At 35.4% G+C, this 15,852-nt stretch overlaps 1 protein-coding gene across 1 annotated transcript in view; it reads right to left on the reverse strand.

The window, feature by feature from the left end:
• The window catches only part of Hmgcll1 (3-hydroxy-3-methylglutaryl-CoA lyase like 1), a 175,457-nt gene that overhangs the window by 85,540 nt on the left and 74,065 nt on the right, over positions 1 to 15,852 (reverse strand). The window contains 3 exon segments of the mRNA XM_087196005.1: positions 3,558 to 3,746; positions 6,101 to 6,164; positions 12,103 to 12,251. Coding sequence (XP_087052131.1) covers positions 3,558 to 3,746; positions 6,101 to 6,164; positions 12,103 to 12,251 — 402 coding nt within the window.

Genomic DNA, 15,852 nt, shown 5'->3' on the forward strand with positions numbered 1-15,852 from the left:
TATCAATAGCTACTTTCAGAACCTGTACTCTAATAAAATGGAAAAGACAGAAGAAATGGACAGATTCCTAGATACACACGAATTGCAAAAGTTAAATGAAGAAGATATAGAAATTCTAAATACCCCAATTACAATGAGTGAAATTGAAAATGTAATAAAAAATTTACCAACAAAGAAAAGCCCAGGTCCTGATGGCTTCACTGCTGAATTCTACAAGACATTTAAAGAAGAACTATCGCCATTACTCTTAAAAATCATCAAGGAAACTGAAAGGGAAGCAAGGCTTCCAAATACATTCCTGGAAGCAAGTGTTATTTTGATTCCAAAACCAGGGAAAGACCCAACCCAAAAAGAGAACTACAGGCCAATCTTGCTAAAGAACATAGATAAAAAAATCCTCAACAAGATACTGGCAAACAGAATACAGAGAGAGGGTCATCAAGAAGATCATACACCCTGACCAAGTCGGATTTATCCCAGGGATTCAAGGATGGTTCAACATTCGAAAATCAATAAATGTAATACACTATATTAACAGAGTCAAGGACAAAACCATAGGATCACCTCAATAGATAAAGAAAAGGCATTTGACAAAATCCAACATCCATTCATGATAAAAACCCTACAGAAAATTGGAATAGAAGGTCTTTATCTCAACCTGATTAAGGCTATCTGTGAAAAACCAACAGCCAACATCATATTAAATGGTCAAAAACTGAAAAATTTCATGCCAAAATCACAACAAGACAAGGATGTCCACTATCACCACTCCTGTTCAATATAGTTCTGGAAACATTAGCCACAGCAATTAGAAAAGAGAAAGAAATAAAAGGAATAAAGATAGGAAAGGAAGAAGTTAAACTGTCATTACTTGCTGACAATATTATGCTTTAAATAGGAGACCCAAAAAACTTGGTCAGAAGTCTTCTAGACCTAACTGACAGATTCAGTGGAGTAGCTGGATACAAGGTCAACATTCAAAAAACAATAGCCTTCTTATACACAAATAGCAGACTCATTGAGAGAGAAATTTGGGAAACAATTCCTTTTACAATAGCATCCAAAAATATGAAATATCTAGGAATCAACCTAAAAAAGGAAGCAGAAGACCTCTACACAGAAAACTGCAGCAGTCTGAAAAAGGAGATCAAGGAGGACATAAGAAAATGGAAAGATATCCCTTGTTCCTGGGTAGGAAGAACCAATATAGTGAAAATGGCCATACTTCCAAAACTACCATATAGATTTAATACAATGCTGATTGAAATTTCAACAATATACTTCACAGAACTAGAGAAAACAATCCAAAAATTCTTTTGGAATCAGAAGAGACCTAGAATAGCAAAAGCAATTCTAGGCAACAGGTGCATGGCGGGGATATCACAATCCCCAACTTGAAACTCTACTACAAAGCTACTGTGATAAAAACAGCATGGTACTTGCAAAGAAACAGACCTGAGGATCAACAGAATAGATTAGAAGATGCAGAAACAACTCCAGGCAAACTCAGCCACATCTTTGACAAAGGAGCCAACCACCCTCATTGGAGGAAAGATAGCCTATTTAATAAATGGTGTTGGAAAAACTGGATTTCAACCTGCCAAAGATTAAAATTAGACCCATACCTAGCACCATGCACTAAACTATGATTGAAGTGGATTAAAGATCTAAATATTAAGACAGAAACACTAAACTTGCTGGAAGATAAGTTAGGTAGAACTCTTGAAGATATTGGCATAGGAAAAGACTTTATGAACAAAACTTCAGTAGCATGGGAGCTAGCACAAAGAATTAACAACTGGGATCTCGTCTTATTAAAAAGCTTCAGTACTGCAAAAGAAACCACCAACAGAGCTAAGAGACACCTATAATGTGGGAAAAAAATTTTAGCAGCTGTACCTCAGACAAAGGTCTACTATTGAGAATATATAAAGAATTGAAAAAAATCAGACCCCCCCAATTCAAAGACCCAATTTAAAAATGGGCATCTGAAATGAACAGACATTTCTCAGACAAAGAAATAAGAGCAGCAAATAAATAAATGAAAAAATGCTCATTATCACTGGTTATTGGAAAGATGCAGATGAAAACAACACTGAGATTCTATCTCACCCCAGAAAGAATGGCTACTATCAAGAAATCAACCAATAACAAATGCTGGCCGGGGGGGGGGGGTGAAAAGAAAGGAATCCTTCTCCATTGCTGGTGGGAGTGCAGACTGGTGCAACCACTGTGGAAATCAGTACGGAGATACCTCAAAGAATTAGGACTAGAGGTCCCATTTGACCCAGCTATTCCCCTGCTGGGTATTTTCCCCAAAGAATTAAAAGAATCATACCACAGTGATATATGTGCACCCATGTTTATAGCTGCACAGTTTGTAACAGCTAAACCTTGGAAACAGCCCAAATGCCCATCAACTGGAAACTGGATAAAGAAGATGTGGATTTTTTAAATAAAATGGAGTACTACTCAGCCATAAAGAATGAGAAACTAGAGACATTTATAGCTAAATGGAAGCATACTGAAGTCATACTCTTAAGTGAAATCAATAGGACACACGTGTAAATACCAAATAGTTTCTCTAGTGTGAGAAACTGAAAGTGTAAATAAGGACTAAAATGAATAATTCATAATGTGAAATAGGAAAACGTCCAAAGGTGTAGAGGTGGTGGGAGGGGATGGGGAAATGGAAGAATGGAAAGGAAATTTTGTGAGAAAAGAAAAAATAAGGAAATGAAATTTATGTAAATTGGGAAGGGCAGAGGGGGTGAAGGGTGCACAGATAATGGGGAAAAAATAGGAACTAAGATACACCATGTACAGGTACAAGCACCCAATGATAGATGTAAATGTATTGTATACCTAAAATGTACCAATAAAAGAATTTAAAAAATAAAAAATAAAAATAAAATTTTAAAAAAGGATTAAAATGATTAAAATGATTAATTCATAATTTGAAATAGGAAAAGGTCCAAATGTGTAGGGTTGGTGAGAAGTAAAGGGGAAAGGGAAGAAGGGAAAGGAAAAAGTATGAGAAAGGAAAAACAATGGAAATGAAGTCCATGTAAATAGGGAAGGGTGGACGGGGTGAAGGACACACAAGTAATGAGGAAAAAAATAAGAACTAAGATTCATTATGTACAAGTACAAGCACCCAATGATAAATGGAAACGTATTTTATACCTAAAATGTACCAATAAATGAATTTTTAAAAACCAACAACTTAGGTTTGAGACCACGGTGGGTTGAACCAAGTGGACATAGCTCTACTAGGATTAATACTTTAAAATTAAGAGAATTACAGTTTTTATTAAATTAATACTAGTAAAAGACTTCTGTTACCCTAAGAACATAAAAAATTTGAAATAAACTTCCTGAATGCCTAAAATATTTAATATCATGTTGATATTTTAATATATATCATATAATACATAATGCTTAAATAGTATATTCATAACATTTCATCAGTATTGTCCCACTGAAGTTCTCAACATGTTTATATGCTAAATAAGGATACACACCCTAACATGTCCCACATAAACAACATGAAATACCTGCAGGGCAGTAAGGATATTGGCCAGGGCTTGTCCGTATGTTTCGTGACAGTGAACAGCAAGTGCAGCTGGCGGGATTTCTTTCATGACCCTCTCCAGCATTCTCTTCATGCTTCCTGGAGTTCCCACTCCAATTGTGTCTCCCAGAGAGATCTCATAGCGGCCCATGCCATACAGTCTCTTAGATACCTGCTGAGAGGGTTGAGCTGCTAATAAAACAGTGGCATGAACAGACTCCAATTCTCCTGTTCCTCAACAAGAGTCACCCAGAGGTAATAATCATACCTAAATTATCAATGGAAGAGACTTTCATTTTCTAGTCCTTTCCCTTGTTCATTAAATCCTAAGCTTGTATAAAATGTAGAATGAAATCACTCACTCTAAAGATTCAATTTTACCTCAGAGTCTTATCTATTTAATATCTGTCTGTTTGCTTGCGATATTATAAGCTTTCATTTCAGATACTGGTGGCTTGCATTTCTCAACACTAATCAAACAGCAGCATTATAGACTTACTTCAGAAGTGTTACATCTGTAGGTGTTGGATTAGAGGTTGAGCAATACCAGTCATGGTTTCAGCTCTACCATTAAATACTTTTGTAATTGGTAGAGTCCATCAATATTCCTGGCCCAGTTTTCCTAGCTCATTAATGAATGCACTTGTGCAAGGTCAATTGCAAGTTCTCTTTAAGTCTGATGACGAATGTGCATGCAGGCTGAGTGAGATTTTGTCAAAGATGGAAGATCAGAGAGGCCTAGATTCGGCTCCCATCTATGCCAGTCAGGAGATATTAGGGAGAAGGTTAACCTATTTAAGTGTATAATCTATAGAATACAGGCAACACACTATCCTCGTTTGCTATGTTTTCTAAGCTTTAATTCCTTCATTTAAAATGATAATCAAAACAATGCTAATGACATGCTCTGGTGTGTATTTGAATTGAGAATGCATAAAAGTCACTTTTTACAAAATCTAGCCTATAGTAGTCATTCATTCATGCATATAACACATACTTCTCCAGGGCCCGTTTTTATGCCAGGCACAGTACTAGTTGCTGAGATGTAATAGAAAAGCAAATATGGACAGGTTTCATGTTGTTACAGATTGGAGTCAAATGAGGACAGGTTTTAGTCAATCCCACTGAGAAATGCATAAATAAGAATTCTGAAACAAAGCAACAGGAGCACGTAGCAGTGGAAATTAAGCAGGAATGGCTTAAGTGACAATTTGAGATTAAAGTGAACTTGATGAGGGTGACAATGGAGGGTCTGAAAGAGCATTCCATAAAGAATAGATAAAGAAATAGAAAGAACCAAATACAAAGATAATCAGGTTTCAGTCAGCCAGAATATGAAATGCAAAGAGAATTCCAGGCAGGGAAAAAGTCAAATGAAAAAGACAGTGTGATGTGAAAGTAAAACCACTGGGGAAAAAATAAAAGAGAAAACTAGAGAGCTAAAAACAGTAGTCACATATTGATTAAAATATTCATTTGAGAAAGAGTGAATGCACCACAAAAACTATTAAAATAGCACAAAGGCCTCTCTTAAAATGGTTGCAGATCCTCAATATCTAATGAGTCCAACTGGCATGTTGGAAATGGAGTATGTCCTCCAGACAGGAGGTGGAAGAGATCTAAAGGTGGAAGAGCAAGGAACTCGGGGTTAGGCAGGGGTGGACTCAGGTTATGTGGGGCCTGAATTTATATCCTTTTATAGATATTCTTTAAGAGAAAAATGTATCATTTGTGGATTCAAGTTAATAACAGAACCTTAGATGGGTCCTATGCAAGGAAAGTTCTACCTAGTCTAAGCTTCATTCTTCATAGCACAGCTGCCTCCATGTACCAGGGTCCTATTTAAAGAACAGATGAAGATACAGCTCTCAGGGAAAATGTCTGCAGTAAGTTTCCAAAGCCCAAATGAGTGTGAAGGTAGGAATGGCTTTACATGAACTGAAAGTTTAGGGTTAACCCTAACAGCAACCCTAACCCTAACCCCTAACCACTAACCATTTTATGTGCTAAACACAGCAAGTGGCCTTTACACCTTCCACCAGAGGTGTGGGAAGTTTGTGGCACACACTTAGTCTTCACCTTGGGTGCCTGAGTAGCAGTTCTTGTTCTGTTCCTTCGCACTCTGGGAGTGCTCAGAGTGCACACTGTGAAGGGGGAAAACAAGATCCGCACCCCAGGCCCCCAAAGGAAAGTCTACGCATGTGCCACAGACTGTGGGGACCTCTGATGGAGAGTGACCTGCCACTCACTGTATTATACCCTTGCATAAGTACAACAGGGCCCTTTCTTCTCTCCAGAGTTTAAGAACCCAAATAGGAAGACTCAACTGTCACTTTGAAAATTCACAGGGGATATTGAAGAGTTCGGTGTCAAGTGACCAAACACATCTTCAGGAGTACTTTCCATTCCATGGCTCTCTTTAGTCTTTGCTCTGCAGAGTCAATAAATACTTTCTTAAGAAAAACAGTTTTTAAAACAACATGCATTATTTTACCATTAACCAAAAAGTTTGGAGACATGTCTTACTTTAGTCACTTTTTGCGGCATAATGCTTCCCTCATATGGACAGCCCAGGGCACAAGACACATACCTAAATTTAAAACACAGAGCTATATAAGTGTGGATTTGGTAAACAAGTCTTAATTTCTTAATTTTATGAAAAGGAAGAAATAAAAAAATACGTAGAGAAAATGTATTTTACATTGTTATTATTCATTCTTTTTTTCATTATTATTTTATGCTCAGACAAAACAAAACCAATTTAAGTGCATTTTTAACTAATTCACATTTTTCTCTTCTCTAATAACTAAAATTTGATAGTATGTTATTTGGTGCCAAATGGAGATAAAGTAAAAGGTATTTGTTTTGTGAGGATGTTTATACTATAGAAACATGTCAACATTCATAAGATTTTACTTAAATAATTCTATACATTCAACTGTTAAACATAAAGGTCTTTAGGATTATACATAAAACCATGTAAAAGACTAACTCAGTTTCTCTCTGTGTTTCCATCTGGATGCTTCAGTCCCATTTAGGTACAGTCATTAATCACCCTCAAGCTCCTATAACTGAGCTTAGCTTCAAAGTTCAGCTTTTTTCTCTCTCATGGGTTTACTTAAATCACTCCAAACGGAAGAGTGTCTAATGCATTTAAAAGGCTTGGAATAAAGATACTCTGTAGGCTTCTTCAGCAGCTCACTCTCATATAAAAGCCGAGCCTTTTCTGCAGTGACAATGATCCCCTTCCATTTTGAATAATTAAGCTTTAGGAGAAGGGGACAAGCTGTTTTGGCTATTTTCAGCTCATCACCAATCCCATTTCATTAAATTTTGCTCAAGATTTTTACAACACCAGTATTGAAGCAATGCACCTGGTGGTCAGGAGTGAAGCAAAGGGTGGCGTGGAAGGAGGCTGGAGCAGAGTCCTTTGGACCAGGATAGAAAGGCTTTGGGATAACAAGGGGCCTTGAATGCCACTCCGAGGAGAAGGCTGCCCTATGAGTTGTCTCAAAACTATTCTGATCAGAATCCGTGGAGACCTTCTGCCTTGGACAGGGAGAAGGGGAGGAAATCTGAACAGTACAATCTGACCTGGATGATCTGACTAACTCAGAAAGGAGGCCACAGGCTTTGAATAACTGTGTTGAGCTAAGATTACTTGTGACCATTTTGAGGGAGAAGAATGGTGCCTAGGGAGGCTGCCTTTTGAAAGCTGAATTATGAATAGCTGGGCAACCAATAAAAACAGAGTGAGGCACCGGGAGAACTTCCCAACACTGAGGGCCTTTCCCCAAAGAAATTGGTCACTAAGATGTGGGATGCAGTCTCTTTTGGAAACTTTTAGAACCAGACTGAGTTTTTAATTGATTTGGGGTGATAACAGATAAAGATATGAATAAAACGAGCACTCAAGATTTATTAAAGGTCTAGGAAAATCGGACTCTCATCTCCTTTAAAATATAAATAAATATTAATCTTTATAAACAAGTTATGACTGAAGTAAAATGTTATCATATCCTACAATGTTTTTCTAAAAGAAATCTACAATTATCTCTAGTATCTTAATCATTAATTTGTACTTACTCCTTGTTCTCATTATAGTATTTACCATTTTTACTTTTCCTAGAAACTTGAGTAGAAATGCAACAGATACAGCTCAAAGGTACTACTCTTGCATTTTATAATTTTTAAACAGTGAATGAATCGTTTTGCTTGGCTCATAGCATGAATGTGGAAATCAGCACCCTGAGCTTTTAGTAGAGTCCCACACTCACAAAGTCATCGTTAAGCATGGATCAAATCACTCCAGCTATTTTACAGGACAGTTCGCAGGGTTTGTGCTTTGACATATACAGCTACTCAGTCTTTGATTATATAATTTACTTTATAAGAATTTAAGCAGTGAAACTACTAATGGCACCCCAGTGATCATTTTCTTCTTAATACTCTCAGAAAGTGAGCATATGGTTCATGTGACTTTATTAAACAGAGGTTGACATTTACTTTAGACAAAAAGCAATAACTCCTAATTATCTTATAGGGTATAGTAGAGCATTATTTTGCACCTTAAAACACTATAATTTTAAAGGATGCTGGAAAATTGACAGTTGTTTCTTTCAATATATGTCCTTTATAGAAAAGAAAAGAAAACAATTTACACCAGGCTTTTGTTTTTAACTGTTTTTAAGTTTGGACAAATAATAATGAAATAATATAGATTTTTAAAAATATGTGACACATAAAAAAAGAACCTAGAAACTACTATCTTAAAAATAAAATATGTGACACATAACTTATACCTTAAAAAATCAAGTACAATATGCACACATTTCATTATTCACGCACATATGCGGATAACAGCAGTAGTCAGCTAATCCTGCATTTTCTGTCACTGATAAGGCATGGTTTCTTTTCAGATTGTGCATCAGAGGTGATGAAAGTTCTGAGCATGTATAAAAAGATGTACATTTGTATGTGATGGGTGTGTTTGGGGGAACAATTGAGCAACAGCCTTCATAACTCTAAAGAAAAGTCCATATAAAAGTTATTATTTTTAAATAATGTAAGTGGTTTTAGTGAGCATGTATAAAATATATACTGCATTATAGCCTTTAAATCTGACAGCTGATGACATAAATTCTCTGGACGATGACTGTGCATGATGCACTGCTGGACTTTAGGAGATGCTGACGTTTCAGTGATACAGTTCTTCCTGAAGTTGCCACCAATGGCATCAGATCTACAATAGCGAGCACCTATCTCTAGATTTCTTGTAAATGCAAAATCTTATTGAAACTCTACAAAAATTTGGGCAAGGATGAAGATATTGTAATTTCAAGTTCACAAACAGCTGATGAGCCCATACCCTGAAATGTTACCTTTCTTAAAATGAATACTGTTCCAGAAAATCCAGAGGTCCATTTCAAGTGAAACAAAATCTATATAAAAACCATAGTTATGTGTACTATAATTCTACAATATTTTACTGTTTTGATTGACCATGAATCAATTCTATTCCATCATGTACTTTTGAGGCCTTCATTTTGAAGCCTGAGAAACAGATGTTTCTTTAATGATGGAGCAATATTAATTGTTTAAGAGTGAACTGGAAGATAATTTCAGCTTCAGTTAGTTCAATTGCATGTATTCATTTCTGTCAGTGAAAACAAAGATAATAAGAACTAACTTTATACAACTTATGTTTACAATCTTCTTTCAACATTAAAAAACCACATCCTATGTGATTAGCATTTTTTTTCTTAAAATGATGGCTTTTTAACTTTTCTTGAAGACAGTATTAAAGTTTAGACTGAAGTGCATATTGAAATAAAATGGGCTCTTCATTTTTTTCTTTTTTCTTTTAAAGGTAAGAGAGACAAAGCAGGGCCAGGGATTTAGCTCAGTGGTTCTGCTGCCTACCTTGTAAGCGGAAGGACCCAAGTTCGATCCCCGGCACCAAAAAAAAAAAAAGAGAGAGAGAGAGACAAAGCAAATTACTTATATTTGAATTTAGAAGCTTATAGTAAATCTCCTTTTTGATTGTGATAATGTATATTTTGCCTTTAATTATAAACATCTTTTATTTTGTGCTTATCAAAATACATTATTTCAGCTTTTAAATTTCTCTTGAAAGTTCCCAATGATATTTATCTATTTTAATTACAAAAGTAATTTCCTAACATTCATAAGTCATTCTGGAGACTTAGTCTGGGGAAAGGGAAAAGGAGTTTAAAAAGGCAAAAAAAGCAATAAGATAGTTCACTATGGTACAGTCTCTTTTTGTTCTCCAAATGACCTTGACTCAGCTCCAGTGCTTTTCTAATATTTTCACTCAAAGCTGATTTATTTGTCTTTTAATTAACTATCATTCCTCCCGCTGTGAACTTGGCTCACAACCAAAGGAGATACAAGGGAGACCTAAATCAATTTCAGCACTCAGCTTTCTCTTACAAATACCATGTACTCATTTAAAATAATATGCTGTGTTTATCTTATTTGCATGTTTATAAAATAATAGAAAGTCAGTTGATGTAGCCTATTCTTAAGTAACAAGGAATGCACGTTTCACAGCCCAAAGCCCTGGTTACAGTTCATGCTGAACTGTTGGCCCAGGAATCAGGCATGAACCAGGCAGATTTTCCTCTCTTCTCTCTCCACATCCATCTCTCATTACTTCCAAGAGCCTCCTTCCTTTTCCACTTCTGCTTTCTAACACTCTGTCTTGTCATTGATTTGCAGGTGTCTCCATCCTAGGAGGACTCAAATACTGAAATCAGTCTCAAAATTATGTAATCTTTCAAATTGAGTGACTGTGATTAGTATTCCATTTCTAAAGTTCCAAGAGAAAAAACTGAGTTTGTGAAGCTTGTGTCAGTTTTCCTTGTCTTGCCTGTACCTGGGATATCATGGAGTGGAAAGAAGATGGCTCAAATCATGAGTAATCCAGATTCAATAGGAAAATTCAAGGGAGAAAAGCCAGTATCTTGCATATACCTGAGCTACAGAAATACATGACTTGTAATAGAAATCAGAACTGAACTAAACTTGTTGGCATTTGTTTTCTGTATGCAGTTTTCCAAGTATTTTTTTAAGTGTTCTTCAAGTTGCTATAGAGGTGCTTTGGCATTGGCCAAAGTGGGGAGTCAGCATTTAAGGGGAAGCCAATTGGAGGTAAGGTTGGGTCCTAGTTCCCAGAGTAGCTCAGAGGCTCAATTCAGCAGATTCTATTAAAGTTCTATGTAAAGATTTTCTTTGAAGAAAGATAATGCCTTTAAAAAATAGATTTGTAAAGCACATGAAGATTATTTCTTTCTAAAAGTTATTATGACATTTTAATCAATTTATCAGTGCACTTAAGGCTGTGATCAAAAGGTAGTTGCATCTGGAGACCCAAGTATTAATAAAATAGCTACTCCCAGATTTGTACAACATTCCCTCTAATGTCAATCCCTTTACAGAATCCCAGGCTAATAATTATTAATAACATTAATAAGATCATTTGAGGTATGATCAAAATATACACCGAATACTTAACTTTAAAAAATTCTATTAAGGACATATTGCCATTAACCCCTCTTAAAATACTGCCTCTCACTTCAAGCACACTTATCCCATCCTTCTTGCCACTTTCTGAAGCAGTTCTGGGAGCAGCTTTTATGTCTTCAGCTGTGCTGTGGTGGCTGCCTCAAAGTCTTGAATTGCAAAAATGTCTACCTTTCATGAGCATTGGGGGGAGAGCCAGAAGTCACATGGTGTCACATCCGGTGAGTAAGGTGGATGGAGACACACAAGCACATTTTGTTTGAGAGAAAATGTCCTATGGGAAGTGATGTGTTAAATGAAGCATTGTCATGGTAAAGGATGAAGTCATCTGCCATTTCTCAGGCCATTTTCTATGCACATGATTTCCTAAAATCTCTAATAGCCGTTATAATTTTCAGAGTTCACTGTAGTGTTCCTGGATACACATCAACCTGCACAATTCCATCAAGATCAAAAATCACAATCAACATCACCCTGATGTTGGATCTAGATTGATGTGCTTTTGTTACAGGAGGAGAACTGGCTGATTTCCACTGAAAGCTCTGAACCTTGGTCTTGGGATCATAGCCATAGTTCCAAGGTCCATCTCCCATGATGACATTTCTTAAAAAGCTGGAATCTGAAGCAAGATCACGCAACTCCAGTGAAATACACTGTTCCTGATCTTTAATTTATGGCACACTTTAAAATACACCTTCTTTTAACCACAGCCCAAAGCTGACTGTGCCAAACTAGTTGAAATTTGTCAACACTGTTATTAGGTTTGCACTTCTAGTGAACGTCCCTATCTTCCAACTGAATGGCTGTCTGCAGGAGTAATCACTGTATTTTTTATCGCAACTCATATAGTGATTTTCCTAATAAGGTACAAATAGGATGCCATATGTATATTTTTAAGAATTGTAAAAGGAACAAGGATATTATATAAGTAAGCTTTAACAATGAATGTTAATGGAAGAGAATGTGTGGAATTTCCTAAATACCCTCGTGCTGGAATATTCATTTGGCTTGCAGATTTAATGACCTCTTCAAATTTTCCCGTACTTTCTTCAATGGAACAGTTAATATTCTTCTTGCAAAAGGATTCAGATGCAGCACCAAAAACTGATATCTCAGTGGCTCCAGCAGCAACCTGAAAGGTATAATTTTAAACCAAATGCTAAAAATTTCAAGTGTAAATTATAGCAGAAGATTACTCTATAAAGGTATGCTTAAGTTCTTTAACATTTGCCTAAAATTTTAAATTTTACCTTCTCATCTTGCCACATAAATGCTTTCAAAATGGAAAAAATTATAATAACAATAATTTCACAAATTGTAACACACATCGATCTTAGGAGACACAGAAAACACAGTGACAATGTTCCAATTTAGTTTTGACTTTCAACTTGTTATTCTCAGAAATACTTTAACCCTAATCATAGAAAATATTTACACCCCAATAAAACCTTTATTTTCATAGAAAACATTTTCCAACCATCTATTAAAATAGAGGTTAGGAAATGCTATTTTTCTTCTCTTCCTATAACCCAACAGAAAAATATTTTTCCAATTCATCATTTAGATTTTGCCCAAAACTTTTCTCCCATCTTTATGCTTAGCTCCTAATGTTTCATAGCCTAACACCATCAGCCATCCTCTTGTGTGCCTAAGGCTCTCATGCTCCTGCCAGTCTTTAAATCCAAAATATCAATCAAATACATTTTCCCATTTGCCCCATTTGTCCTCCCTCAGGCTTCTCCAGTGACTCGTTTTCAAAGGTCAAACCTAGATTTTCAAGATCTTCTGTTAATGTCACTAGCACTTGGCCTAAGTTTCCTCCATCCCTGTCAGTGATATCCTACCAATACAATATGAAAAGAAATTATTCTGTCACCTTTCCTCCAACATTTAAAAAGTATTAGTTTCTATATCTCTATCCAAAGTAAATTTTGCACCTTTAAAATAAAATTATGTTTATTGAACACCTACTAGTTGCCAGTACTGTTATTAGTACTTTACATGTCCTTTACATGTCACAAACAGCACTAAAACTAAGTTCTATGATGCCCACTCTATAGATGAGCATGTAGTAGGGCTAGTAAGCGAATTAGCTTGCACACTCACACAGTTAGTGTCAGTTATGGAGCTGTATTTTGAGCTGCTTGATTCCTAATCCAAAATTTGGTCCATGCCACTATTTGCCTTTCTAAACTATCATGAAGATGTCTTCTTCATATCTTTGTAAGGTTGCAGGCATTCCCTACTGTGTTAGAACAGGACAACAGCAATAGTTACACATTCTTAAAATGCCTCTTTCTTTATAATACAGTAAAATTACACCATTTAAACAAAAGAAAAAATAAATTGTTCTAATAACATATGCATTAACAAATAATCCAAATAGCATCCCACAGCCTCAACTTTATGTAATAAAATCTAAAGAGAAATGAAAAATATTAATGCTAGAAGTGGCTACTACACAACCTTTGCCATAATCCCATATAACCATAATATTGCAAGTGTTTACTTAAAATTTTATTATTTTTCCTGCATGTGTAATCATTAAGGCTTTTATTTATATCATATAAATCTTTAAATCATACAAGAGCAGAACAACGGAACTAGAAGAAGAATAGAGAAAGCCATTAGAGGCAGATATGAGGACATAGATTAGCTTCACTTAAATGGAGGAAGAAATCAAAAAGCAGGCAAAAATCTGTCAAAATGTTTATCACTTTCTTAACTTATTTCTTTCCTATCTTTATTTTTTTAATTTTTTAATTTTTCTATCATCTAATTGCTCTAGCTAATGTTTCCAGAATTATATTGAATACAAGTGGTGACAGTGGATATCTTTATCTTGTTCCTGATTTTAGAGTGAAAGCTTTCATATTTTGTCCATTTAGTATCTGTTGGCCGTTGATTTGTCATAGATGAGTTTATCAGATTGAGATAAAGAACATCTATTACAATTTTCTGTAGTTTTTTATCATGAATGATTGTTGAACTTTGTTAAATGTTTTGTCTGTATCTATTGAGATAATTGTGTGGTTTTTGTGCATGGCTCTGTTAATATGGGGTATTACAAGGGCTGGGGATTTAGCTCAGTGGCATTGTGCCTGCCTTGCAAGCACAAGGTCCAAAGTTCAAGCCCCAGTACCACAAAAAAAGAAAAAAAAAGAGCTAATATGGAGTATTATATTTATGGATTTGTGTATGTTGAACCTGGACCCCTGGGATAAATCTACTTGGTCATGATGTGTAATCTTGATAGGGAAAAGTTTTAGATAACTTAATGGATTTAATATTAAGGTAGCTGTAGAATCAAAATAAGTAAAGTGTTCTTTTAAGATTTGCTTTTCCCATAACTCTCCTTGTTTATGGTGAAGGTAATCTGACTCTTTAACCAGTAACTTCATTAACCTAACAGTTACCATGCCAGGGTGAATTTACAATGTATATGTGCCTATCTTGTGTCTGTGATTTATAAATAGGAACTGAAATTGTATTTACACATCAAAGACCACTAGGGATGAGACAACGGCTAAAAAGGATATAAAAAGGGAAACACTGAACAAAGGGGCATGGATACTAACCAGACCGGTTTCTGGCATTCCCACCCGCTGGTGAGAAGAAATTTTATTATTTTACTTGAATTCTGTGTCTCCCTGTCTTTCTTTCTGAGATTTCTGGAACAATCTACTTGATGATTTGGTGCATTCTGTTTGCCAGTATCTTATTAAGGATTTTTGCTTCTATGACCTTGGGGAGTTTGCCTTGTAGTTCTCCCTCTTCTTGGTTTTAGTATCAGGATGATGCTTGCTTCTAGGAATTAATTTGGGAGTATTACTTCCCTTTCAATTTCATTAAAGAATTTGAGAAGTATCTGCTAAGATATTCTCTAAATTTCTTGTAGAATTAAACAGTGAATCCATCATGGCCTAGGCTTGTCGTTGTTGGTAGGTTTTTAATTACAACTTCAATTTCATTGACTAATATTGATTTATTTGTAATTTTTATGTATTTTTGATTCTGCTTTGGAAATTCATATTTATCTAGGGATCTGTCCATTTCTTCTGTGTTTTCCATATTACTAAAATACAGATTCTCAAAGTAGTTATTGATGATATTCTGGATTTCCACAGGATTTGTTGTGATTTCGCCCTTTTCATTGCTAATTACATGAATCTGAGTCTTTCTTTCCTTTTTTTGATAAGATTGGCTGTTTGTCACTTTTACTTAATTGTTCAAAGAATAAATTCTTCAAATCATTGAGCCTTTCTACTGTTTTCTTAGTCTCAAGTTGCACTAATTTCTGCTCTGATCTTTATAATTTCCTCCCTCATAAGAGCTTTAAAAGTTAGCTTTGAGCTTGACTTGCTGTTCTTTTTCTAAAAGTTTAAGGTTCAACATTAGGTTGTTTATTTGAACTTACTCTGTTTTTCTGATGTGGGAGATCACTGCTATAAATTTCCCTTGAAGGACTGCTTTTATTATATCCTATAAGTTCTAGTATGTTTTATTAGCATTATCATTTAATTGTAGAGATTGTCTAATTTCTTCTTTAAATTCATCTGTGACCCATTGGTTGTTCAGGAGGGTGTATTTAATTATCATGTGTTTATGAAGTTCTTGTGGTTTCTTTTGCCATTGATTTAAATTTCAATGCACTATGGTCTGATAAGATATATGGGATAATCTCAGTTCCTTTGCATTTACTTAAGCAAGCTCTACGAGCTAATATGTGGTTT

Source organism: Heterocephalus glaber, unplaced genomic scaffold (genome assembly GCF_053883595.1).
Source record: "Heterocephalus glaber isolate CG9 unplaced genomic scaffold, H.glaber_assembly_v1.0 deba00001610, whole genome shotgun sequence".
Lineage (NCBI taxonomy): Eukaryota > Metazoa > Chordata > Mammalia > Rodentia > Bathyergidae > Heterocephalus > Heterocephalus glaber.